The sequence below is a fragment of the Bos indicus genome, chromosome 19 (assembly GCF_029378745.1).
Source record: "Bos indicus isolate NIAB-ARS_2022 breed Sahiwal x Tharparkar chromosome 19, NIAB-ARS_B.indTharparkar_mat_pri_1.0, whole genome shotgun sequence".
NCBI classification, from domain to species: Eukaryota; Metazoa; Chordata; class Mammalia; order Artiodactyla; family Bovidae; genus Bos; species Bos indicus.
This window is the reverse complement of record NC_091778.1, coordinates 55,225,261-55,252,716: the sequence shown is the minus strand read 5'-3', so window position 1 is coordinate 55,252,716 and position 27,456 is coordinate 55,225,261. Positions and strand designations below refer to the sequence as shown.

The window sequence follows — 27,456 nt, the reverse complement described above, 5'->3', positions numbered from 1 at the left end:
TACCAGGCTCTGTCCCCGGGAGGTGGGCGTGGCTCCTCCCGGATGGGGCCTGGTCTGTCACCAGAGAGGTGAGCGTAGTTCATCAGGGCCTGGTAGGAGCCCTGCCCACCTGCTATAAAAAGGCTGGGTCGCGCGCACACGCGGTACATGTGGCACTGTGGTACATGTGCGTCTGGTGGTACAAAGCGGGGATGGACGTCTCCGGTGGAAATCACAGGCACGAGGCTCCCTGGAAGAGGATGTCTAAAGAGGTAGGAGAATCACAGGGAGAGAGGCTGGGGCTGAGGAGTGTAGCTCAGACATTACATGAGAGTTAAGAGAAAAGTTTAGAATCATTCCTGTGGGGGCTGTTGGTACAGTGTAGCAGATCCCCAAAGCTTTAGCACTTGGATTTATTTTACTTCTCTCCACAGACAGGCTTTTGCTAGCCTGATTTTAAGGGTAGAATATGGAAGCCCTGGCTATATTAATATTTATAAATATTAACCCCAGAGGAGGTTGGGGCCGAAGTTCCTAACCTTAATCTGAGGTTATGCAATGTGCAGAGAATGTGCCAGACCTGAAGGAAGCAGAAAGGCTGGTATTACTGCAGGATGGTCGTGAGGGTTAGAAACCTCATGTGTGGGGTGCAGTTCTTGATCCGCTAGCCTCCTGTGTTCCCCCTTTGCCTGGCAAGGAAATAAAGCCACTCTTTCTCTCTCCTTCATTAAAAAAGAAAGAAACCACATATGCAAAACACTCCTTATGATTATCATTCAATTTCCGGATTACTTTTCCTGCATTTTAAGTAGCAGTTCTTTCTCAGATCATGGACACATCTAAGAATGTGATGACAGTTATGGATACTGCCCCCAAGAGATTCCATCCTCTGTGTGTGCGTGTGTGTCTCTCTGTCTCTCTCTTGTCTTTCTCTTCTCACACAAACCCCTACAATATGAGAGCACTCTCAGAACCCATTGCATTACCATTCTTATAAGTAAATAATAGCAAAAAGGACGATGATAGCAATCACAGAGTGTGCCAGGTATGGCTGCAAACATCCTATGACCACAGACGGTACAGACCCAAACACCACTGGCCAAGAGCCCTGTTCAATGGGACGAGGAGGAAACCCACATCTGAGTGCTTAGCTTTACTTCATGTACATGCCTTATAGCTTTCAGCCTCACCAGGCTAACCGTGATCAAAGCTATAGGGTGTGTACATGAAGTGAAGTACTGTTGTTTTGCTCATTATACAAATGACGGAACTGACTGTAAGAAAGTCGCCCAGGGTAAAAGAGCCTGCAAGTGTTGAAGCTTGGATGGCACCCAGCCCATCTGACTGTAGAGCCTAAGACCTTTCCGTGAGGCCACCCTTTCTTCAAATTTCCCAGTCCAGCCTTTGCCCATTTTTTGTTTGCTTTCTTTATTTGTTTTGTGGTGGTTGTTGTGTGTCTGAGTGCTTTCTCCAAAACCTGGTTCCTTACGACTTTCTGATTAAGTCTGAACGTCTTAGCTTGACATCCAAGACTCACTCTCCACCCTCCAGCCCCGCTTCCTCTGCGTTTCAGCAATTGAGGCTGGTCAGCATTTCCAATCATCTGACCTTTGATTCCTTCCTCTTCACCTCTGGGTCACTGATTCTGCTGTGACCTTCAGTCAGCTTCATGTCCTGTCAGGGAAGATCAACTTCACGTCACTGTCTCTGCAATGACTACCCCAGCTCTCTAGCTTCCTGTGATCTTTGCTGTAGAAGTGGTGCCCATGGCGGCATTCACTGGGACACCTTTATGGGTCCTCATTTCCCTTTAAGGCTGTTCTGCTGGTTAAAGGCAAGGCACTGCCCTCACTGCAAGTGTCTGACAGCACTTGCAATCTTGTTTCTGTTGTATCTGAAACATCTAGTTAATTAGTGGGGGGACAGTGGGGCCTGGGTTGCCAGGCTGGAGGCTGGAGGAGCTTGAAGGAAGCTAAGGGCATCTATAAGAGATATCAGGGAAGGGGCTTCTCCAGGCAGAGAAGAGCATCCAGGCACGTGGAGGGGCGGGGGCAGGGTCTGCATGGAGGTCAGAGGTCTTACAGAACCTTGTGTCTGTGTCCCACAGGAGCTGGATAACCAGTACTCCCCCAGCAGATGGGTTGTCAGACTGGGAGCAGAGGAGGCCATGAGGACCTATTCACAGATTGGAAACGAAGGTACTGGGGGACCTCTCTGTGGCCGCTTTGGGTGGACTTTAGCATGTGGCAGTGGTTCAAGATGCTGGGGCAGGGAGGAGGAGCCTCATAGCCCCAGCCTCTCCGGACAGTTCCCAAAGTCCAGGCATCTCATCTGCTTGGGGAGCCCTGGCTGCAGGACTGCCAGGGGGAGGGAGGCTCAGAGACTGTGTTCCACATCCCTGCCTGATCAGCCAACCAGCCAGCTATGCCCAGGCCTTAAGGCTACAGTGGCCCAGAGAAGTAGAGTGAAAAAAGGAAGGTCTCCCACGCAGCTGCTGAAAGTGGAATGTTGTTGCTATTTACCAAGTCAAAGAAGCTTTTTTTCTTTTTAATGAAATCAGGGCTTGGGAATCTGTAAGCTAGTGAAGTCTCAAGGTTGATTCCCATCTCAGTCCTGGGTCTCCAGAGTGTGTGCTGCCACCTTTTGAGCTGGGCCGGGCAGGCAGGTTCCACAGGGAATGTGTGGGTGAGGAAGCAGCCAGCCCCTCCTGCAAGTCGGAAAATTGGAGGTTGGCAAAGGCACTTTGTTCCAGCAGGCCAGATGGAGCTCCCGGGATCGATGTTCTCTACACCGAGATAACCCAGCTGGAGGGACAGGCTAGTGGGGGTTTATTCCAGCACATTTCAGCACCTTCCCTCTCCTGATAGAGCTGGAGCTGTGTCCTGGGCTCTCCAGAGTTCCCTACCATGCCTAGCTCGGCACCAAATATGTCTCTATAGACTCAGTATATATTTGAGTGCGCAGTGACACCTATGTGAGCAGGTAGCAAACCTGTTTGTCTACCGTAATTGTCTTGAGGGAAAAAAGAGCTGACCCTTTAGAGAAAGGGAGTCTCTCATAATAAGCAAGGGCTAAGAAGAGACTCTGAGACTCCAAAGTAAGCCCTCGGAGACTGTGTTTAGCCATCCCTCCCGAGAAGCCCTGTGGACAGCTTTACATTTACATCCCACCTCCCTTCCTGTTTTCGATGCTCCAGCTGGCCTAGAGGTGCCACCAGCGCATCTGCCCCATTTCATTGGTGAAGAAGGTGAGTGTGATGATGGGGCATTCAGGCCAGGTGAGTGAGAAGAGCCATGCATGCAAGGGTTGGAGCCTGTCTCTATTGGAAATGTTGACATTTTGTTCATCATCGACTTCTTTGGCACAAATTTTGATTTTAAAAAATACTGCATTTACATATTATCTGTCTTTGTATTGGTCAGCTCAGGTTGCATAACAAAATGCCACGGGCTGGGTGGCTTAAACAATAGGAATCTCTTTCTCCCAGGGCTGGAGGCTGAGAAGTCCAAGGTCAAGGTGCCAGCTGATTTTGTCCCCTGGTGAGGGTCTCTTCATGGCTTGCAGATAGACCTCTTCCCCCTGCATCCTCACATGGCAGAAAGAAGAGAAAGAAATGCTCACCTTTCTTCTTATAAGGCCACTAATCCCACCACGAGGGCTCCATCCTCGTGACCTCAGCTAAACCTAAGTACCTCCCCAAGGCATCACCACATTGTTGTCGTTCAGTCGCTGACTCTTTGCGACTCTGTGGACTGCAGCCTGCCAGGCTCCTCTATCCGTGGGATTTCCTAGGAAAGAATACTGGAGTGGGTTGCCGTGCCCTCCTCCAGGGGATCTTCCCAACTCAGGGATGGAACCCAGGTCTCCCGTATTGCAGGCGGATTCTTTACCATCTGAGCCACCAGGGAAGCCCATCTGCTACCCTAGTCCCTCCTAAATCCACCTAGTCATTAGGCTGGCCATCTGAGTTTGCAAATTGTCATTATCCAGAGGAAAACAAAAAATCCCCATATCCTTATGACAAAAAATGGCTTTGCAAGTTGTAGCTGGATGGGTATTGGAATTAGGATCCTGTCCTCCCATGGATTATCTTGCTGATAATACATTTCAAAGAGATAGCTCCCAAGGACTCCCCTGGTAGTCCGGTGGTTAAGACTTCATCCTCCAATTCAGGGGGTGCATGTTTGATCTCTGGTCAGGGAGCCCACATGCCTCACAGTCAAAAAACAAAAACAGAAAATAGAAACAGTATTGTAAAAACTTCAATAAAAAACTTTAAAAATGGTCCACATCAGTAAAAACCCAAAGAGCTCCCAGGTCTTTGAGAAAAACATTCCTAAGTTGTAAAACTGGTAAGAGAATCATTTAGCTTTAAAAAATATTTACATGCATTCCCGAAGGGGTAGAGAAAGGATTTATGATGATGTCTCCTAAAAATAAATTCTCCAAGAAAAGGGAGGGAGGTAAACTCCCTTTTCCTTTTTTGCACCAGGAAGGACATTGTTTTTCTTTTGATCTACTCCATCCTAACATCTTCCACCAGTAACTTGCGGTGGGCACTGTTCTCTTCCAATGAGTAGGTCATGTTTATTCTCCCCCAAGACCTGGCCTCTCCCAGGCTAGTGAACACGGGCAGAGGGAAGTTGGAAGAACTGTGTCCTCTACCAGTAGCTATTAAATTTGTTTAATAAGACTCTCAGTAAAAATGTTTTAGAAAGCCGTGGCGACGGAAAGAGATTACAACACTGGGAGATGCAGAACAACAGGGTTTATCCAGCACCGGCATGTGCTCAGCGGAATCGCCTCCAGTGTCTGAGCCCCCGGGCTTTATTCTGGGTATCTTTTATATGCGTGGGCTTCCGGGTCCTAGTGACTTTCCAGCCTACGCAGTTTGGTTGAAGCCATAAGCAGGCCGGTTCACAGAAGCAGAGGTGGTGAGCATCAATAAGCAGGCCACTTTCCAGAAGTGGAAGCAGTGAGCATAGCAGTAAATTTCAGTTCAGTTCAGTCTCTCAGTCGTGTCCGACTCTTTGTGACCCCATGGACTGCAGCATGCCAGGCCTCCCTGTCCATCATCAACTCCCGGAGTTGACTCAAACTCATGTCCATTGAGTCCGTGATGCCATCCAACCATCTCATCCTCTGTTGTCCCCTTCTCCTGCCTTCAATCTTTCCCAGAGTCAGGGTCTTTTCAAATGAGTTGCAGTAAACTTAAGCAACTATTTTAGTTTCTTTTTTTTTCCTCTTCAAAAATACATTGTTCAGTTCAGTTCAGTTCAGTTGCTCAGTTGTGTCCGACTCTTTGCGACCCCATGAATCGCAGCACTCCAGGCCTCCCTGTCCATCACCAACTCCCGGAGTTCACTCAAACTAACGTCCATTGAGGCGGTGATGCCATCCAGCCATCTCATCCTCTGTCATCCCCTTCTCCTCCTGCCCCAAATCCCTCCCAGCATCAGAGTCTTTTCCAATGAGTCAACTCTTCGCATGAGGTGGCCAAAGTACTGGAGTTTCAGCTTCAGCATCATTCCTTCCAAAGAAATCCCAGGGCTGATCTCCTTCAGAATGGACTGGTTGGATCTCCTTGCAGTCCAAGGGACCCTCAAGAGTCTTCTCCAACACCACAGTTTAAAAGCATCAATTCTTCGGCGCTCAGCTTTTTTCACAGTCCAACTCTCACATCCATACATGACCACTGGAAAAACCATAGCCTTGACTAGACGGACCTTTGTTGGCAAAGTAATGTCTCTGCTTTTGAATATGCTATCTAGGTTGGTCATAACTTTCCTTCCAAGGAGTAATTTCATGGCTGCAATCACAATCTGCAGTGATTTTGGAGCCCCCAAAAATAAAGTCTGACACTGTTTCCACTGTTTCCCCATCTATTTCCCATGAAATGATGGGACCAGATGCCATGATCTTCGTTTTCTGAATGTTGAGCTTTAAGCCAACTTTTTCACTCATCAGGAGGCTTTTGAGTTCCTCTTCACTTTCTGCCATAAGGGTGGTGTCATCTGCATATCTGAGGTTATTGATATTTCTCCCGGCAATCTTGATTTCAGCGTGTGTTTCTTCCAACCCAGCGTTTCTCATTGTACAAGAAACTAATTTCAAAAATACATTGTACAAGAAACTAAATAATGTGTGTGTGTAACCAGGCTGGGGGCACATTTCCAAACTCCCTGTCCCTCAAGCCACGCCTCGCCCTAGGAGAGCCAATCACCATCGAGGTGGGTGGGGGCCTCGTGATTGACAGCTTCTGCAACTGACAGCCTCTCCGAGGGATCCTCCTACTTTTTAAGGCTGAGTTGGCTGTTTTTCCTTTCCACCAGATAAAACCAAAGGGCCCACTTTTGTTTATCTGTGATAGGATACACCTAACTTAAAATGTACCATTTTAACCATTTTACAGTGTACAAGTCAGCGGCATTCAGTACATTCACGTTGTTGGTATCATTTCCTCTGTGTGGTTCCAAAACATTTTTCATCACCCTGAAAGGATACCTCCCTACCCGTTAGGCAGGCCCTGGCAACAAATGACTGCTTTCTATCTCTATGGATTTTCCTATTCTGGATGTTTCCTATAAATGGAATCCTACAAGATGTGATCTTTTGTGTCTGGCCGCTTTCCCTTAGCACAAGGTTTTGGAGGTCCGTCCTTGTTATAGCCTGCCCGGGCTTCATTCCTATTTATGGACGAATAATTTTCCGTTGTGTGGATGGACCACGTTTTGTTTATCCATTCATCCTCTGATGGACATTTGGGCTATTTCCCCGTTTTGGCGATTGTGAAAAGTGCGGCTGTGAACATTCACGTACAAGTTGTTTGAAAGCCCAAATTCCTTAGTCCTAATTTCAATAGAAACAGCCATTCTGCCAAACTGCATATATTAATATATAAATGTTTACCGACACCTGCGTCATGGGCCAGTAGCAAACATTATGGGGCACTCATTGTTCACAGACCACATTGTAATAGCCCCGCCCTGCACTATCTGAGGCTGGCCATTTTTAGGCAACAATTGTTTTCTGATTACAAAAGGAGCATTTGCTTACTGAAAAGGATTTTGGAAAATAAAGCCATCAATAATTCTGCCACCCATTGTTCACATTGTAATGCGGTTTCTTCTAGTCTCTTTTTATTTTCTCCTGGAAGAAAATGTTCTGTATTAATAGGGTGCAATCCTGGTTTGTTGTGGATTTTTTGTGTGTGTGTGTTTTTTTTTTTTGGCTGAGCTGCAGGGCTTGCAGGATCTTAGTTACCTGACCAAGAATTTCACCGCCATGGCGGTGAAATCTACAAGTCCTAACCAATGGACCACAAGGTAGCTCCCTGCAATCTTTTTTTTTTCTTTTGATAGTATGAACAGTGTTAAAAATTCTTTCTAAAAGAGATAGAAAATACTATGTGTAAAATAGATAAGCAACAAGGATATATTATTGTACAGCAGAGGGAAATACAGCCATTATTTTGTAATAACTTTAAATGGACTATAATCTATAAAATGTTGAATCACTGTGTCATATACCTGAAACTAATGTAATGTAATAAGTCAACAATAGTTCAGTTAAAAAATTCTAACCCCAAATAATTGAAAATAAGTAGTCAAATACATGTACACACATGTTCATAGCAGCATTATTCACAATTGCCAAAAGGTGGGAAAAGTCCAAATTCATCCACAGATGACTGGATAAACAAAGTGTGATATGTCCGTGCAATGGAATTATTTTGGGCACAAGAAAGGAATGAACTACTGATGCATACTAGAACATGATGGACACTGAAACACAGTGCTCACTGAAAGAAGGAAGGCACAAAAGGTCACATTTATATGTATGATTATTATTTATATGTACGATTCCATTTATGTGAAGCATCCAGAACAGGGCAATCTGTAGAGACACAAAGCTGTGATTACAGGGGCTGCTTAATGGGTATCCCTCTGAGATGAAAAAAAATGTTTTGTTGTTTAGTCACTAAGTCATGTCTGACTCTTTGTGACCCCGTGGACTGTGGTCCACCAGGCTCCTCTGTCCATAGGATTTCTCAGGCAAGAATACTGGAGAGGGTTGCCATTTTCTTCTCCAGGCAATCTTCTGGACCCAGGGATTGAACTTGCATCTCCTGCATTGGCAGGCAGATTCTTTTACCACTGAGCCACCAGGGAACCCCTGAAACAAATGTTCAGGAACTAGATAGAGGTGATGGTTGCAAAGCGTTGTGAATGTGCTAAGTGCCACTACATTGTTCACTTTTTTCTTTTTAATAACACCATCAATTTTGACTTGTTCACTTTAAAATGGTTGGGACTTCTTCGGCAGTCCAGTGGTTAAGATCTCAGGCTTCCACTGCAGGGGCCTCAGTTTGATCCCTGGTTGAGGAACTAAGATCCCGTATGTGGAGAATCAGAAGGAAAGTTGCTTTTTCTTTGACTTTGGACTAAACATGACTGAACCCCAGAAACCCCCACTACCCTACAACCTCCCAGAGCTTCTCCAGCTTGTCCACTCGTCCTGCCAGATACTCCCTCCCTATTTGTGTTCACAGACAGACTTAAAAATCCTGTATTTGACTATTCTTCCCTCCCTCCCACCCACCCCGGCCCCCAGAAGCCACTGATCTTTTCACTGTTTCCATTCTTTTATTTCTCCCAGAATAGTTGGAATCACACAGTGTGTGGTCTTTTCAGATCTGGCTCATTTCTATAGAACATGTTGCTACCTGACAGTTACAACTGCTTGTCCCCCTCTTTAAGGGGTAAGCCACACATGATTGGGATATTTTTTTTTCCTATTTTATCACTGCAAAATTCCAAAATGGGCACAAGATCGCTGCTTATATAAATATTTGTTTTCTAAGTGAATTAAAAGACTGAGAGGGAAGAGTTCTGAAACTAGATGAGGGGACTTCCCTGATGGTCATGTGGTTAAGGCCCCATGCTTCCAACGCAGGGGGCGCAGATTCAATCCCTGGTCGGGGAACTACGATCTCACATACTGTGTGACCAGGCCAAAAAAAAAAAAGAGTGTACAGAAAATAAATTTAAAAAAAGGCTGGTGGACCCTAACCACTTCTTAAATTGCTCCCACAGCACCTGATAAACTCTTGATCTTCAGCTTTCTGACACCATCTGATGGGTTTCCCCGCCCCACGCCTGCATTAGTCTCTAGGGATTCTGGCCCCTGCCTCTCCTAATTGCTCTCACACAGTGCTCAGTTGGGTCTGGAGACGGGTAGTTTCTCTCTGTCAGAGCTGTGACACTTTGGACTGTAAGCAATAGAAAATGAATTTTTGCTTTCTCAAAAAAGGAAGTTTGTAATTGGGTTTATCCTGGAGCGTCTTGTTGAAGCCCCCCAGTGTCCCTGCCTGTAGATGCAGCATCTGGAGGGCTGGCAGTATTCAGGCTCTGGGGGGAGACAGTGAGTCACCCTAGTCTCTGTCCCTGCACCCAGCTGCCTGCCATCAACCCATCACGCCACTTCCTGGAGAGAGGCAGTTTCTCTGTGTCAGGCTCAGCTGGGTTTTTTAATATCAGAGGGAGACTTTTTTTAACACGTGACAATGAATCTTGACAGCTGCCTGGTTTTAATTGCTCTTCAACTTAGAGCATACGTTTCATTACCTTTTTCTTCGTTTTGGCACAACATAAATCTCATGGGTGCACGTGTACTTCCAGAACTCTTGTGTTAATTAAATCGCTCCCCTTTGCTGAGCCTGCGGTATGAGGAGTTTGTCCAGAACAAACACCTTCACACCTGGAGGGAAGGTGGTTGGCAGACCTCTCAGGGAAGGTGAGCAGGGGAGCTCTGGGGCTTTTTGGAGGGAGTGTGGGGCTGTCATGGACTGAAAAATTCATGTGTTGAAGGGACTTCCCTGGAGGTCCAGTGGTTAAGACTCCAAGCTTCCACTGAAGGGGCAGGGTTTCGACTCCTGGTTGGGGAACTAAGATATGCTGCACAGCACAACCAAAGAAAAGAATAGGAGAAAAAACTGTCTTCCCTTAGAATAATTACTTGGGACTTCCCTGGTGGTTAAGAATCTGCCTTCCAATACAGGCAACGCAGGTTTGCTCCCTGCTTAGAGAACTAAGGTCACATGTGCCGAGGAGCAACTAAGCCTGAGTGCTGCAACTGAGACCTGATGCAGCCAAATAAATAAATAAATATTTTTTAAAAAATAATAATTATTATTAAAAACCTCACACGTTGAACTCCTAGCTCCTAGTGGGGCTGTGTTTAGAGAGGGGGCCTCTAAGGAAGAAAAAAGTTAAATGAGGTCAGAAGGATGGAGTCCTGATCCAGTAGGATTGTTTGAAGAGACACAGAGGGTTCGTCTCCCTAGAGAGAGGGAGAGCTGCTCCCAAACCCAAAGAGGCCACGGGAGCCCCCAGCCAGAAAGCCCTCTGCCATCCCGGGGAGGACCCTCGCCAGACACCTCCCCTGCCGGCACCTTGATCCTCCCTTCCAGGGTCTTGTTGTCGAAGCCCCTGAGTGTATGTATGACATTTTGTTAGGGCAGCCCCAGCAACAGACAGGAACCTCAGATCAATGGGATGTGATGTAAGTTACACCTGGCTCACACCTGCAGGGCTGCAGGGAGCCCTGGTGAAAACGGGGGAGAGGTGAGGGGGATCCAGGGTGGTCTCAGTGGGCGCAGGGAGAAAATTCAGGATTCAGGATAAACAGAGAGGGAGCCAAGAGACTTTCCTGATGATCTGGTGAGGTTTGTTTTGGCCTAAAAACTGGCACAACCAGTTAAATAAATTAAGGTGCAGCCATAGGACGGAATAGCAAGTTACCTATTTATTAAAAAAGAAAGAGAAGAATGAGGAAGCTGTCTATGTACTGATTAGGAAAGCTCTCCAAGAAATATTAAGTGAAACAGGCAGAAATGCATTTCATATGCTGCCATTTGGATTTAGGGGAGAGAGATTCCATATCCATGACAGTCACCTTGTCAGGGGTATTTCATGGAAATGGCTGCTGTATATTTTTATAAGCCGATTATTATTTCTTCAAAAGAAAAAGTAAGTAATGGCATCTCACTTAATGCTCAGATAGCTCATAACTTTCACAGGTACCTGCCCGTCAACTTTTCAACACAGTTTACAAAATATGATGACATTCTTAAAAGACATTTCAAGTTAGGGCTTCCCTGGTGGTCCAGTGATTAAGAATCCACCTCGCTCTTTCCCTTCGGCACCCCATTTAAGATCCTAGTCTCACCATGGGTTGCCGCCCCACCCGGTGTTACTGGTATTGTCAGAACAAACTGAACCCGAAGTCTGACTTCTGCCAAGGTGTCCCTGATGCTAAGATCTGCATCTTTGACCTGGAGCAGAAGGCAAAAGTGGATGGGTTCCCACTCCGTGGCCACACAGTGTCAGACGAGTGTGAGCAACTCTCCTCCAAAGCCCTGGAGCCTGCCTGGGTTTGTGCCAACAAGTCCATGGTGAAAACAGGGCAAAGATGGTTTTCACATCCAAGTGGGGCGCCACCCCTTCCATGTCATCCGCATCAACAAGATGTATCCATCCTCACCAAGCTGCAGAACAAGGAGCATGTGACTGAGGCCCTGCGCAGGGCCAGGTTCAAGTTCCCTGGCCACCAGAAGTGGGAATTTGCCAAGTTTAATTTGGATAAATTTGAAACATGTAAGCAGAGTAATAGTTCATGCCAGATGGCTGTGGGGTCAACACAGCCTGATAGTGTTCCCTTGGACAAATGGTGGGCCCTGCACCCATGAGAGCCTTGGCGTTGTCTCTTCTTTACTCACGTCCACCAATAAATCCTACTTTCGTGTCAAAGCAAACAAAAAAAGGATCCACCTTGCAATGCCGGGGACACCAGTTCGATCCCTAATCCTGGAACATCCCACATGCCACGAAGCAACTAAGCCCAAGGACCAGAACTACTTAGGCCACACACCGGAACTGCTGAAGCCCTTGCGTCTAGAGCCTGTGGTCTGCAACAAGAGAAGCCACGGCCCATGCACCGCAGTGAAGGATCTAGAGATCCCTGCAGCATCTAGAGAAAGCCTGTGTGCAGCAAAGAAGGCCCAGCACAGCCAAAAATAAAACAAATAAAAATATTTTTAAAAATACATTTCAAATTATTATCATAAATGCAATGCCAAATAATAAATAAAAATAAATATTAAAAAACATATCATTAAAAAGCAACATAAAAATAAAAGGTTTATTGTCTTTGCTCTTATATTTAAAGCTGTAGTCAATCTGGAACTGATCTGATATGGTATGAGATAGGGATCGAAAAACTTTTTTTTCCCATTCAATTGACCCAACACTGTGTATTGAAATATTTATTCATTGCATAACTTGTGGGATCTTCGTTCCAGACCAGGGATTGAACTCGAGCTGTCGGCAGTGAAAGCACAGAGTCCTAACCATTGGACTGCTGGGGAATTCCCTACACAATTTTATTTTACGTGGTTTTGATGTACCCGGTTCTGTTGTACAGAGGTGGGCAAAGCAAAGCCCTTGTTGTCACAGAGCTTATGGTCTAGTGAGGGTGACAGTAAATAAAAATATTTGAAGGATGGATGAATGCTGAGGTCAAAAATAAAGGAGAGAAAGGGGATATACCATAATGTATTTGGCCAGTTTTCTGTTGTAGGTCCCCTGGGCTGTGTCTAAAATGTTTCAGTGTCATAAATAGCATTAGTGTGAGCATCTTTAAAGCAAGTCCTTAAAAATATTTCTGATTACTTCTTATAATAATGGATGGATAAGGTCTTATGCATCAAGGAATATGATTTTCTTGGGCTTTAGTACCTATTTCCAAGTTGCCCCACAGGAAAAACTTACCAGTTTACACTCCCTGGTGCCCAGTGCTGGCGGGAGCTGAGCTGCCCGGGTTTCAGTGATGAAAGTGGGGCCTTTGGGGGACATTGAAAGTCCATGAACATAGAGAGTCCCTTCCTCTTCATGAAAGTGGGGCCCAGCTGGCTGCTCGCCTCTCAAAAGCCAATAAAGAGGCCAGGTTGGTGGGAATGAAAATTTGCTTTATTTTGGATGCCAGCAACTCAGCAGGCGAGGGTGAGGCAGACACCTGTTCAAATGCTGACTTGCCCCCTGGGCAAGAGCTTTTATAGACAGAGGGAGGGAGCTACAGGCAGAAACAGCACAGTCAGCTCTGACAATCATCTTGAAATTGGTCACCAGTGGTCTGACCAGCATCATCTTAATTATTTTAGGTACAGTTAATCTTCAGTTCCACAGTCGGTTTGTTTCCATTTCTCTGAGGCCAGTTCTTACAATTGTGGCAGATTGCATCGTCTGGCTATAGTCTAGTCATCCTGTAGTTAAATTTTTCCACATGGTGCGGGCTTTATCTATAAGACAGCTCAGAATATAATCTATAGCCCTTGAGAAGGAACTAAAAGTCCTTGCCTATGTTTTATGACATTATTATTATTATTTGGTCTTCTTTGACTGTTTTCCTTCGTTTCTGCATTTTCTCACTTCTCTGGTTAAACTTATTCTTTGGCTAATGTTCCACAGACAAAAGGCAGCAGATGACATGGGGGACAAGGACCATAGAGTCCTGCTGTGTTTCACTCCCACCTCTATGTCTCCGCCTTTGATATTTAATTTATTTACAGTCCCTTTCCTCCTTTCTCTCAACCCCAGTCCTAAGCCAATTTTCACATCACTCTGACCTCTGCCATCATGGCACTCAATTATGTATTCATAGTGTTTTATAGTACTTTTGCCTGGGAAATCCCATGGGTGGAGGAGCCTGGTAGGCTGCAGTCCATGGGGTCACTAAGAGTCGGACATGACTGAGCGGCTTCACTTTCACATTTCACTTTCATGCATCAGAGAAGAAATAGCAACCCACTGCAGTGTTCTTGCCTGGAGAATCCCAGGGATGGCGGAGCCTGGTGGGCTGGCGTCTGTGGGGTCGCACAGAGTCGGACACGACTGAAGTGACTTAGCAGTAGCAGTGTTTTATTATCTATTTGTTTCAAGTGATTTTATATCTTAGTTTCTAGAAGATTATTTTTTCAAATACTTGGACAAGTTTATACTTCCAGGAGCATGTAGCCAAGGGTAACACTCATAATAAACATGTAATAGAGTAGAGGTAGAAATGGTGCCGGTCAACTGCCAGCTCACCAGAGACAGACATTGAAGATAGTACTGCCTCCACCCACATGGGCCAGTCTGATGTCTTTTTAACTATGCATCTGGGGGAATGCTTCAGACCCCAGGCCCAATTACCATATGGACTTGGGGAAGCACTGACCTCTGGAGCCAACTGGTCAACCCAAAGGGGCTTTCGGCAAAATAATAACAGAACGTGCTGCTGCCTGAGGTTGTACTGACAGTGATTTGTCCATTTCCGGAGACAGTCACCAAGAGGGCCCGGGCCACCGGGAGGAGCCTGCTCAATGTCCCCTACGGAGACGGCGACGGAGAGAAATTGGACATCTACCTTCCCGAGGCAGTATCTGAAGGTAACTGGGGGCTGGTGGTTGCCCTCGGATCTCAGCTGGGAGCCCTGCCTTGGCCCACACGCCCTTTGTTTTGTCCTACAGCTATGCCTTTCCTGGTGTTTTTTCACGGAGGATACTGGCAGAGCGGAAGGTGAGCCAGGGAATGTGAATGAATGGAGAAAAGAGGAGATTCGTCTTTGCCTGGCCTCTTCCTTTCCTGGGACTGCTGCAACAACTTACTGCAAACGTGGGGGCTTCCTAGGACAGAAATGTCTTCTCTCACAGTCCTGGAGGCCAGGAGTCTGAAATCAAGGTGTGGGCAGGGCAGCACTCCCTCCGAAGGCTCCAGCTTCTGGGGCTCCAAGCTTTTCTCACCTTGTGGCTGCATCACTTCAAACTGAGCTTTGATCTTCACATGGTCTTCGTGTGTCTGCATCTCCATCCTTCCTCTCATTTCTGTTACAACATCACCAGTTATTGGGTTTAGGGCCCATCTTAAATCCAGGATGATCCCGTCTCAAGATTCTTAATTATGTCTGCATTGTGTGTGTGCTCAGTCGCTTCAGTCGTGTCTGACTCTTTGTGACCCTATGGACTGTAGCCCACCAGGCTCCTCTGTTCTTGGGGTTCTCCAGGCAAGAATACTGGAGTGGGATGCCATGCCCTTCCCCAGGGGATCTTCCTGACCCAGGGATTGAACCCACATATCCTGAGTCTCCTGCATTGCAGGTGGAGTCTTTACCCACTGAAACCCCTGCGAAGCCCATACCTGCATAGACCCTATTGCAAATGAGGTCACATTTACAGGTACCAGGGTTTAGGATTTAGACATGTCTTTTGAGGAAAGACACTGTTGAACCCACTATATTCAGTGAAAAGCATGTTCAGTCTACTCTCCAATCATGGAGAACCACAGTGACTAACCATCCCGTTTTGCTCAGAACTGAGTGGTTTCCCGGGGGTTGGGGCCTTTAGCAGTAAAAAAAGAGAGAGTCCCAGGCAAACTGGGATTGGCCCCAGTGGGCACCCTAAGATAAGCAGAGGGGTATTTGGATTTTCACAGACACTGTTGTTCCCTAGGATCATACTAAGGAATTGCTTATTATAGGATCTACTGCCCTTCAACCACAGCATTTTAATGTTGCACTTATTGCATTTTTACCCTTTGCCTTGTGAGGCTCCCTGCATGTCTGATCTTCAGTTCTCAGAAACAGCATCCGAAGAGAAAGAACATAATTATCTCTATTTCACAGAGGAAGAAACCGGGCTTAGAGATTAAATATAGTCTCTAGGGCGCCACAGCTAGCATGTGATGTGATAAGGACAGAGCCTCACTTCTTCCCTTACCACCCTGGGTCAGAGAGGGGCAGGGCTCTGGGTGGACCAGACACTGAAGCAGTCTAGTGGCCACGTGGCCTCCAGTTGTTATGCCTTTGTCTCCTTCTGCAGCAAGGACACATCAGCCTTCATGGTGAACCCACTGACAGCACAGGGAGTGGCCGTGGTGATAGTGGCTTATGACATTGCCCCCAAAGGTAACGAGTGGTCTTGCAGGTACAAGGGCCACTGGGATTTGGAGGGGAGAGAGCCCCTGATGGAGCCTGACACAGCTCCTGCCCTCTGCACAGGCACCCTGGACCAGATGGTAGACCAGGTGACCCAGAGCATCATGTTTGTCCAGAAGCAGTATCCAGGCAACCAGTGGGTACCACTGCAAACTTTCCTTTTGTCAGACTGGGTGGGAGGACAGTGGATTCATCTCCTTGGATGCAGCCCAGCCATCCCTTCTGGCTTTGGAGCAGAAGGCAAATGGGATCCCCTCGATACTGGGCTGTGGCTTTGATTACACTGAAGGCAAACCCTGCTCTCTGCTCTGACCCACTGAAGGGGAATTTACCTGTGTGGACACTCTGCTGGGGCCCACCTCGCTGCCATGATGCTCCTGGCCGACTGGACCAAGCATGGAGTCACGCCCAACCTCAAAGGTTTCCACGGAGAATGAGTCTGACTAGGCAGCCTTCACCCTGCCCTGATGGGCCTGAGGGTCTATACCAGTTGCTTGAAATCTCAACAGCTGTGAGTGGCTTGACCTGGGGGCTTTGGGCCCAGGGAGCAGGGCCTGCTTTGCTTCTTCTCTGCCGCTTCCCTTGTCTTGCCCCTCTGACCCTGGAGGCAGGTTGGCCCCATCTTGCCCCATCCAGCAGCCTGGCTCAGTGACTGTTCTCTACCTTCACAGGCTTCTTCCTGCTGAGTGGAGTCTACGACCTGGAGCCCATCATGCACACCTCTGAGAATGCCCCCCTCCTCCCAGCCCTGTAAGTCACTTGTCCCCTCATCCCCCTCAGCTGGCCTGCAGCCAGTGAGGAGGGCCGGGGGTGCAGCAAATGCTTTCCTCTGTCCTGACCACACCTACCCCCACACCAGGGAGGATGCTCAGAGGAACAGCCCGCTGTGGCAGCTGGAGACGGCCCCCACCCAGCCCGCGGATCCAGCCTGCCGCATCCTGGTGACTGTGGGCCAACACGACAGCCCGGAATTCCACCGACAGTCCAGGGAGTTTTATCAGGTACCCCGGGCACCCCTCTTTTGGCTTGAGGTTGAGGGTCGTCCAATCTTATTATTTTCCTGTTTATTTCACCTAAATGGACCCTATGATACCAATCATTTCTTCAACAAATACTTACTGAGCAGCTGGTAAGCAGGTGCGAGAGCCCTTCTCCAGCTCTGCCCGCCCTCCCGGCCAACGAGCCTCATGTTTCCTCTTCCCTCATTTCTCTTACACAGACATTGTGCCAAGGAGGGTGGAAAGCCTCCTTTGAAGAGCTCCATGATATGGACCACTTTGAAATCCTTTGGAACCTAACCCAGGAGGACTATGTGCTCACCCAGGTAGGGTGCATCCCTTCACTGTGACAGAATGTGTCTTGCCACAGCCCTTACACGTGAGGCAGGGTGGGCAGGCAGATGGTACAGGGAGTCCCCTTGCTGGTTCTTTGGCATCCTGGCATCCAAGGGACCTGACGATAAGGATGGAGGGCCACTCTTGCTTCCTGAACTTCACCTCCCTCTGAAACAGCCCCAGGTGATCTGCAGAGGCTGGTCCTGGGCACACCAATGGGATCTTCATGGGGCCAGGCAGGTATGAAAAGTATTAGCCTGCTTGTGTGTAAGCACAGACACAACACCAGCTCCATGGGGATAGGTTGGATGGATTTGACCACATGAATGTTTAGTACAAATTTAATGTGGTGAACCCTTTTAAAAGTGTAAGGATAATAATAAAAAAAGTCTGAGAATAAAAAGGAACTCTCCTACACTGTTGATGGAATGTAAATTGGCGCAGCCACTATGGAGAACCACATGGAGGTTCCTTAAAAAACTAAAATTAGAGTTACCATATGATCCAGCAATGCAACGATTCTGCTCCTGACTTATGTCCAGGACTGGAATTTTTGTTTTGTCCAGAAAAGACAAAACTCTAATTCGAAAAGATACACGCACCCCAGTGTTCATAGAAGCACTATTTATAATAGCTTAAATGTCCACCCATAGATGAATGGATAAAGAAGATGTGTTTTATACAAACACACACAAACACTGGAATTTTACTCAGCCATAAAAGGAATGATATAATGCCTTTTGCAGCAATATAAATGGACCTAGAGATTATTATACTAAGTGAGGCCAAAGACACGTATCATCTGATTTCACTTATATGTGGAATCTTAAAAACAATACAGGGGAATTTATTTACAAGACCAAAATAACTCACAGACAAGAAAGCAAACTTGCAGTTACCGAAAGGGAAGGAGGGGGATAAATTAGGAATTCGGAATTAACAGACATGTAAAATAAACAGCAAGGACCTACTACCGTATAGAGGGAACTATATCAGAGGGAACTATATTCAGTATTTTGTAATAACCTATAACGGAAAAGAACTTGAAAAAGAGTAAAGTTATATATATATATAACTTAATCACTTTGCTATATACCTGAAACATTGTAAATCACCTATACTTCAATTTAAAAAATTATTTTAAAAAATCAATGGATAGATTGGGGAAAATATTTTCCATGGACCCAGAAAATATACAGTTACTACTTTCTCTTTTCTTTTTCTCAGAAAGTGGGTACCTGATTAGCCGTACTTTTTTTTTAATATTTACTTTTTCCCTCCAGTTTCATCGAGTTAAAATTGACACACAGAGCTGTGTAAGTTTAAGGTGTACAGTATAGTGATTTGACTTACAAACATCATGAAATGAACCATAGTAGTTTTAGTGAACATCTACCATCTCATAGATGCAAAAGAAAAGAAAAAGAAAAATTTTCCCTTGTAATGAGAATTCTTAGGATTTATTCTGTTAACAGCTTTCATATATAACATACAGCAGTGTTAATTAAATTGATCACACTGTACATCATATCCCTAGTGCTTATTTATCTTATAATTTATCTTATAACTGAAGGTTTGTACCTTTCACCACCTTCCTCCAATTCCCCCTCCCTCCAGCCCTGATTAGCTGCCACCACAATAGGACTTTGATAACATTCAGATTTTTGGTTTTGTTTGGTTTGGTTTGGCTGCTTCGGGATCTTAGTTCCCCAACCAGTGATTGAACCCTGGCCCTCCGAAGTGAAAGTCCAGAGTCCTAACCACTGGACTGCCAGAGAACTCCCCATAGCATTCAGTTTTAATTAACATAGTTAATATCCTTACCACACAAAGAGCACTTTCAAATCAGTTGCGATTTAGTCGCCAAGTCATGTCCAGCTCTTTTGCAACCCCTTAAACTGTAGCCCACCAGGCTTCTCTGTCCATGGGATTTCCCAGGCAAAAATACTGAAGTGGGTGGCCATTTTCCTTCTCCAGGAGATCTTCCCTACCCAGGAATCGAACCCATGTCTCCTGCATTAGCAGGTGGATTCTTTACCACTGAGCCACCAGGGAAGTCCTTCAAATCAATAAAATGGTTCTTTTTCTTTTTTTAACTGAAATTAGGTGATTTGCAATAGTATGTGTAACACAGTGATACAATATTTCTATATAGCTTATTCTCCATTGAAAGTTATAAAAATTGGCTATATTTCATGCAGTGTACAATATAACCTTGTAGCTTATTTATTTTATATATAGTAGTTTGTACCTCTTATTAAGTGTAGTAAGAGCAGGTCTTATTCCTCTTTAAGAACAGAAATAAATAGAAAAAATGGACAAAGAATTAGTGATAATTAAAAAATAAATATAGATGGCCAGTAGAATGGTGGAAGATTAAAATGCACTATTGATCATAGGGCTTCCCTTGTGGCTCAGCTGGTAAAGAATCTACCTGCAAAGCGGGAGACCTGGGTTCAATCCCTGGGTTGGAAAGATCCCCTGAAGAAGGAAAAGGCTACCCACTCCAGTATTCTGGCCTGGAGAATTCCATGGACTGTATGTATAGTCCATGGGGTTGCAAAGAGTCAGACACAACTGAGCGACTTTCACTTTCACTTCACATTGATCATAGAAATGTGACTGAAAATGAGTCCTCTCCCACCTCTCGATGGAACAGTATGATTATGTCCAGTGCTGATGAGAATGTGGTGAAGTGGGGGAGGCTTCCTTGGTCCTTCTGGTGGAAACACATGTTGACTTGATGTTTCTGGGGTACAGCTTGGCAAAATGGATGCAAGTCTGCTGACCCAGTAATTCTGATGCTTGGAATTTGTTTTCAGGATAATCAGAGAAACACTGAAAAATAGTCTCTACAGCTTTATTAATGTTCAAAACTTGGAAACAACCTAAATATCTAATGAGGTTAATTGCTGATATAATCAGGTAATAGATTGAAGTTTGTGAAAATTTCTTAGGATATATTAAATTGATTCAAAAGTAAGAGCAAAAACACAAAAAATAACTAACCTAGCATCTCCCTAGTTTCATGATACTTATACAGCCAGACCCTTCAGTTCAGTTCAGTTGCTCAGTCATGTCCAACTCTTTGCGACCCCATGAATCGCAGCACGCCAGGCCTCCCTATATATCACCATCTCCCGGAGTTCACTCAAACTCATGTCCATCAAGTCGGTGATGCCATCCAGCCATCTCATCCTCTGTCGTCCCCTTTTCCTCCAACTCCCGGAATTCACTCAAACTAACGTCCATCGAGTCGGTGATGCCATCCAGCCATCTTATTCTCTGTCATCCCCTTCTCCTTCTGCCCCCAATCCCTCCCAACATCAGAGTCTTTTCCAATGAGTCAACTCTTCGCATGAGGTGGCCAAAGTACTGGAGTTTCAGCTTTAGCAACATTCCTTCCAAAGAACACCCAGGACTGATCTCCTTCAGAATGGACCGGTTGGATCTCCTGGCAGTCCAAGGGACTCTCAAGAGTCTTCTCCAACACCACAGTTCAAAAGCATCAATTCTTCGGCGCACAGCCTTCTTCACAGTTGGTCTGTGAAGACATATGTATGTATGCATCCATACATCCATACATGACCACTGGAAAAACCATAGCCTTGACTAGACAGACCTTTGTTGGCAAAGTAATGTCTCTGCTTTTCAATATGCTATCTAGGTTGGTTATAACTTTTCTTCCAAGGAGTAAGCATCTTTTAATTTCATGGTTGCAGTCACCATCTGCAGTGATTTTGGAGCCCTTAGAGGCATGTATATGCATCCGAAAAAACCATTGACCAGTGGTATCGCAAGTGCTTTTAAAAAAAAATTGATTTCCATATTTTCTACCGTGAACATGTGTTACTTTTTAAAATGAATACTCCGTGTTTAATTAATTTAATTTATTTATTTTGCCGTGCTATGTAGCATGTGGAATCGTAGTTCCCCAGCCAGGGATCAAACACCATGCTCCCTGCATTGGAAGCATGGAGTCTGAGCCACTGGACCACCAGGGACACATCCCTTGTATTACTTTTTTAACTGAGGAAAAAAACAAGCATTCATAAATGTGTATGCATATGCGCTTGGATGGGTCTGACTAGGGGATCTTCCAAACCCGGGATCTTCCAAACCCAGTGATCCAACATGCATTGCCTGCATTGGCAGGCAGGTTGTTTAACACTGAGCCACCTTAGCCATAAATGACATCTGTTTTTTAAAAACCTAATAAATATTTTAGATTTGGGAAGCCATATGGTCTCTGACAAAACTACCCAACTCTTGCCATTGCTACTCAAAAGCTGCCTCGTGGGCTTCCCTGGTGGCTCAGTGGTAGGGAATCTGCCTGCCAATGCAGGAGACTTAGGAGATCCAGGTTGGATCCCTGGGTTAGGAAGATCCCCTGGAGGAGGAAATGCCAACCCGCTCCAGTATTCTTGACTGGAGAATCCCATGGAGGAGCCTGGCGGGCTACAGTCCACAGGGTCACAAAGAGTCAGACACAACTGAAGCTACTTAGCACACACATGCTCCAATAAAACTATTTATGGATGCAGAAATTTGAATGTTACGTAATTTTTACATGTCACAAAAAATATCCTTGTTTCGATTCTTTTCCCCAACCGTTTAAAAACATCAAGCCATTCTTAGCTCATGGTTCATACAGAAACAGGCAGCGAGCCGAGGCAGAGGGAAGTGTATGTTTGGTTCATGGAAACATTTCAAATGAGAGATGGAAAGGAGCTCATTTAAGTTACATTTCTGTGACCACAAAGGCAGCCTGTTTCTTTAATCAAATTCCTTCCCAAGAGATCCTCCCAAGAGCCTCTCCGACTCCAGAGCTATTGTATTTTTTCCTTCCTGCTGCAGATTATTTTGAAAACAATCTTCCAGGAGTCCTGATGACACCTGAACCCTGCCACCGCCAGCGTGTATCCCGACTGGGAAGCTTTTCTGGGAGCCCCCCTGCTTCCCTCTCCTGCTGGCCTCAGCTCTACCTGACCCCGGAGCGCCTCTGTTTGTTCACTCGTCCCCCGACCCCGCCCCGCCCCGCGCCCCCCGGCCAGAATCAATTCTTCATGCTGCTCTGAAGCTGAGTACAGATCTCCATGGCCCTCCCCCCGCCTAGATCAGGTGGGCTCAGGGAAGGTCTGGCCCAGGTCCACGCCGTGTGTGTCACCCAGAGCACCCCTCCGGCTGAGAAGGTGAAGAAGAAATGACAACTTGCAGCCAACGTGAAGAGAAAGAGCTCTCTAAACCAGTTTTTGTTCCTTTTTTTGTTTTTGTTTTGCCAAACCACACGGCATGTGGGATCTCAGTCCCCAGACCTGGGATTGAACCACAAAAGCCCCTGCACTGGGAGTGTGGAGTCTTAACCACTGGACCGCCCAGTGGTTAAGGGAAGTCCCTGTCCCTTTTATTTATTGATTTTGCTCCACTTTTTCATGTCTGCTCGGTCCTGGGCTCCACCTGACGTCTGGCTTCATCCCAGAAAGCCCTGGGATGTTATCTTTGGAACTAACACTTTGACCAAATTAGCCCTTGTGGCTCAGTGGTAAAGAATCTGCCTGCCAATGCAGGAGACGTGGGTTTGATCCCTGATCCAGGAAGATTCCACATACTGTGGAAAAGCTAAGCCCGTGCTCCATAGCTATCGAGCCTGTGCTCTGGAGCCCGGGAGCCACAGCTACTGAGCTCATGTGCTGCAGCTCCTGAAGCCTGCACAGTGTAGAGCCTGTGCTCCACAAGAGGCCACTGCAGTGAGAGGCCCTCGTGCCCCAACTGGAGAGTAGCCCCTGCTTCCCACCACTAGAGAAAAGCCCGCACTGCCATGAAGACCCAGCAGAGCCAAAAATAAATAAATAAATAAAATAAAAACCCAAATAAGCTACAAGGATTTGTTGTACAGCACAGGGAAAATAGCCGATACAACTGTATATGGAGTATAATGTTTAAAAATTGTAAATCACTTTGTATACATGAAAATTAATTTATATAATATTGTCAATCAGCCATGCCTCAAGAAAATCTCAAAAAATGGCTCAGATTAAAAAATATATACATATATGTGTATATGAGTGTGTTATGTGTGTGTGTGTTAGAGAGAGAGAAAAAGGAAGAGAGTGAGAATGATAATACACATCTGCAAAATGTAAACAATATCTGAGTAAAGGGTACATGATTATTCCTTGTACTATTATTGCAACTTTAAAATGATATAAATAAAAGTCACCAAAAAGTGGAATTTCCCTGGTGGTCCAGAGGCTAAGACTCCACACTCCCAGTTCAGGGGGCCCAGGTTCGATCCCTGGTCAGGGAACTAGATCCTACAAGACAGAACTAAAAGATCTACAGGCCACAGCTAAGACCTGGCACAACCAAATACATAAGCAAAATAAATATTTAAAAAAATTCAGATGTTAAAAAATGGACCCCAGACATAGGAGGTCAAAGGCTCAAAATGGTAGAACCTGGTTTTAATAAAATTTGATACAGCCAAAAGCTAATCCATGAATTTAAAATTTTGCTACAAAATCCTACAGAAATTGTTAATAGATAAAGTTTCAGTTGGGGAAGATGAAAGAAAATGTTCTGGGGGTGGATGGTGGTGATGGTTGCATGGCAAAGTGAATGTACTTAATGCCACTGAGCTGTACGCTTAAAAATGGTTGAAATGGTGGCGATTGTTTTGTAATGAGTTAGAACATTAAATCAATATGTTGTGCAGCTGGAACAAGCATACAGTTGTAGGTCAGTTATACTTCAATTTAAAAAAATGGCTAAAACTAAATTTTATACTATGTATATTTTACCATATATAATTGTGTGTGTGTGTATATCAGATCAGATCAGATCAGTCGCTCAGTCGTGTCTGACTCTTTGCAATCCCATGTGTATATATATATATATAATAGAATGATAGAGGGAAAAAATGCAGATATTCTGAATTCTTCCACTTAATTATACCTCTTTCAGTAGGCATAGAAATGAAAAGTAACCAAAACCCAAAATGTTGAGATTTCTCTGTATATGCAATGTTATCACATATAGCAACTTTGCTATTTACATCTTATTCATGTTATATATGTTGTTCTTATTGTGATAAAAATACAAGTAATAATTTTTTTAAAAAACCTTATAGAAAAGACTAAGCAGCTGAAGTTTTCAGTAAAATAAAATTTTAAATGGAAAATAAGTTGGAACATGTTGGTGCTAAATAGAAAATGAATCACAGAAATACATTGACTTAATGTGTTTGTCCAGAAGATGTATATTTTTATTTATTTTTAAAATTGAGTATATTTTTTGGCTACACCACGCAGTTCGTGGGATTTTAGTTTCTCAAACAGACTAAACCTGTGCTCTTGGCAGTGAAAGTGCCAAGTCTTAACCACTGAACTGCCAGGGAATTCTCTGTAAGATATATATTTTTAAACAGATGCCATCAATATTGGTAGAACTCTGACTAAAATAGGCAGGATGAAAAAGGCAGACAAGATTGCAAAGCAAACCGTGTCCCACTCTGATGACTGAGAGGGCAAGTTGGCTGTAATGAAAAATGCTGAAGGCACATACACACTGCCGGAAATCTTGCTTGCTGATGTTTATGCTCCAGGCATATTTGGATGTGTGTGTGTGTCTGTTGGCGGCAGTATCAATACAATTCATAACAGCAACAACAACAAAACTGGAGCTACCCAATGGGAAACTGGCTGGTTGGAATTAGAGTAGATCAGTAGACCATCTAATATACACCACGCAGATTCTACAAAACGTTAGATAGTTGCAATCTCTGGGTGCTGATAAAGCTGAGATGTGCTGTTACCTGAAAAGACAGGACACCAACTGATACACACACACACACACCACCCCTAGAAGTACATATAGAAACTGCTGAAAAGTTTCCTTCTGCTAGAGGTCTTGGGGGAGAGAAAGACTTCCTATTGTGAAGGAGGAAACAGACAGAGCTGAACTCCATCTAGGCCAGGCTGCGAACATTAGGCTACACGCATGGTCGCCCTCCCAATGGACTCTGAACTTTGTGCCCGGTGTCTATAGAAATGGCATACCAATGGAAAACCAGACCCCCCAATAAAAGAGCCTCAGGACTTGGATTCTCCATTGCCTAAAAGAATATGCTAATTATCTCTGTAACAGAACAAAGTGGTAAATCCCATTATGTTTATCGGGATATGATCACAGGCCTATTGATAAATATCCACTGTTTATCTAGTCTTGTGGCACATGAATCATGGGTTAACTTTGATCGTATCTCTCTTTACCTTGTCCAGACTAGTTTCAAGGAATTTGGGGAGGTGGGTTTGAGCAAGTACACTTAGGGTATATAAGGTTTTCACAAAAACTGGTCAGGGTCCTTGGCTAAGAGGAGACTCTGCCTTGGGCCTGCCGGTGCAGTAACCTGCACTCCACTATCTGCATTGTCCTTCTGAGGGAATTTGTTTCCCAGAACGCGTGGCTGCAACAATTGCATGGTTTTTGCTTTTACAGCATTGATGTGTCACTCTTACAACAGAGGAAAAACATGTTCACAAAAGGCTTGGTGAGACTAGATGGCCATAAGGTAATTGCATCTAGCATTGATGATTTACAATCTCAAAATTGCTTTGTTGGATCATCACAGTGTCCACCAGGATTTGTTGCCAACAATTTAAAAATCCAGAGAGTTTACATAGAAAATTTGCCTCTGTGATAGATAGATGTTTGGTCTTTGTGCCTGATTCTTGGCACACAGCTCCTAAAAAACCTTTGGAATCTCTCAAGTGATAGGAGAGTCTCTTGTAATGAGCAGTTCTTGGCAGGCCACTAGACAGTGGCCAGAAAGACCAAACCTTTAGACGCCAGGAGGTTTCAGCCCCACCTTCCAAATCTTCAGAAGTGGAGAGGAACTGGTGACTCAGTCACCAAAGGCAAATGATTCAATCAACCAAGCTTGTGAAACCTCCATAAAAACCTCTCAAAAGAGGATGTTCAGAGAGTTGGAAGGCTGGGGCCTCTGCCTGAGGCTGGGTACCAGCTACACAGGCCTTCTCTGAACCCAATCTGGTTGAGCCTACAGGCAGATGCCTGCTCCCTGGGCGATCATTTCTATTATGCAGGCGTACTGTCCTGGGCTGTTCACTTCCTTGAATCACATTCCTATCCCCTCCCACCTCTCTGAAAGGACACCAGGTCTCCTGGAGGGAGGGCAGTGGGCATTATTTCTTTTAACACAAGGCTTCACCTCTGTTTACTGTTCATGGGGTTCTCAAGGCAAGAATACTGAAGTGATTTGCCATTCCCATCTCCAGTGGACCACATTCTGTCAGATCTCTCCACCATGACCCGCCCATCTTGGGTTGCCCTATGGGCATGGCTTAGTTTCATTGAGTTAGACAAGGCTGTGGTCCTAGTGTGATTAGATTGACTAGTTTTCTGTGAGTATGGTTTCAGTTTGTTTGCCCTCTGATACCCTCTTGCAACACCTACTTGGGTTTCTCTTACCTTGGGCGTGGGGTATCTCTTCACGGCTGCTCCAGCAAAGCGCAGCCATTGCTCCTTACCTTGGACGAGGGGTATATCCTCATCACCGCCCTTCCTGACCTTCAACGTGGGACAGCTCCTCTAGGCCCAAGTGAGAAATAGATTTAAGGGCCTAGATCTGATAGATGGAGTGCCTGATGAACTATGGAATGAGGTTCGAGACATTGTACAGGAGATAGGGATCAAGACCATCCCCATGGAAAAGAAATGCAAAAAAGCAAAATGGCTGTCTAGGGAGGCCTTACAAATAGCTGTGAAAAGAAGAGAAGCGAAAAGCAAAGGAGAAAAGGAAAGATATAAACACCTGAATGCAGAGTTCCAAAGACTAGCAAGAAGAGATAAGAAAGCCTTCTTCAGCGATCAATGCAAAGAAATAGAGAAAAACAACAGAATGGGAAAGACTAGATATCTCTTCAAGAAAATCAGAGATACCAAAGGAACATTTCATGCAAAGATGGGCTCGATAAAGGACAGAGATGGTATGGACCTAACAGAAGCAGAAGATATTAAGAAGAGATGGCAAGAATACACAGAGATCAGATCAAATCAGTCGCTCAGTCGTGTCCGACTCTTTGCGACCCCATGA

General features: G+C 45.2%; 1 protein-coding gene and 1 pseudogene across 9 annotated transcripts; both read left to right on the top strand.

The window, feature by feature from the left end:
• Window positions 1-13: 13 nt before the first annotated feature.
• On the top strand, window positions 14-24,069 carry AFMID (arylformamidase). Of its 9 annotated transcripts, XR_011562161.1 has the most exons (12): window positions 34-251; window positions 2,087-2,177; window positions 14,360-14,464; window positions 14,546-14,594; window positions 15,893-15,978; window positions 16,072-16,144; window positions 16,331-16,428; window positions 16,680-16,758; window positions 16,868-17,009; window positions 17,228-17,332; window positions 20,673-20,900; window positions 22,200-24,069. XR_011562161.1 is itself a non-coding variant. In XM_019981591.2 (11 exons), the coding sequence occupies exons 1-11, from the start codon at window positions 165-167 to the stop codon at window positions 17,586-17,588; spliced, it is 984 nt and encodes a 327-aa protein (XP_019837150.2). In that variant the 5' UTR covers window positions 33-164; the 3' UTR covers window positions 17,589-20,666. The 9 variants fall into 9 exon arrangements, 8 of the variants coding, with proteins under 8 accessions (XP_070630102.1, XP_070630101.1, XP_070630098.1 ...); XM_019981591.2 differs by lacking the exons at window positions 20,673-20,900; window positions 22,200-24,069 and adding an exon at window positions 17,520-20,666 and having other exon boundaries at window positions 33-251; XM_019981594.2 differs by having other exon boundaries at window positions 20,673-24,069.
• On the top strand, window positions 9,781-14,349 carry LOC139177622 (large ribosomal subunit protein uL16-like; annotated as a pseudogene).
• Window positions 24,070-27,456: the final 3,387 nt, after the last annotated feature.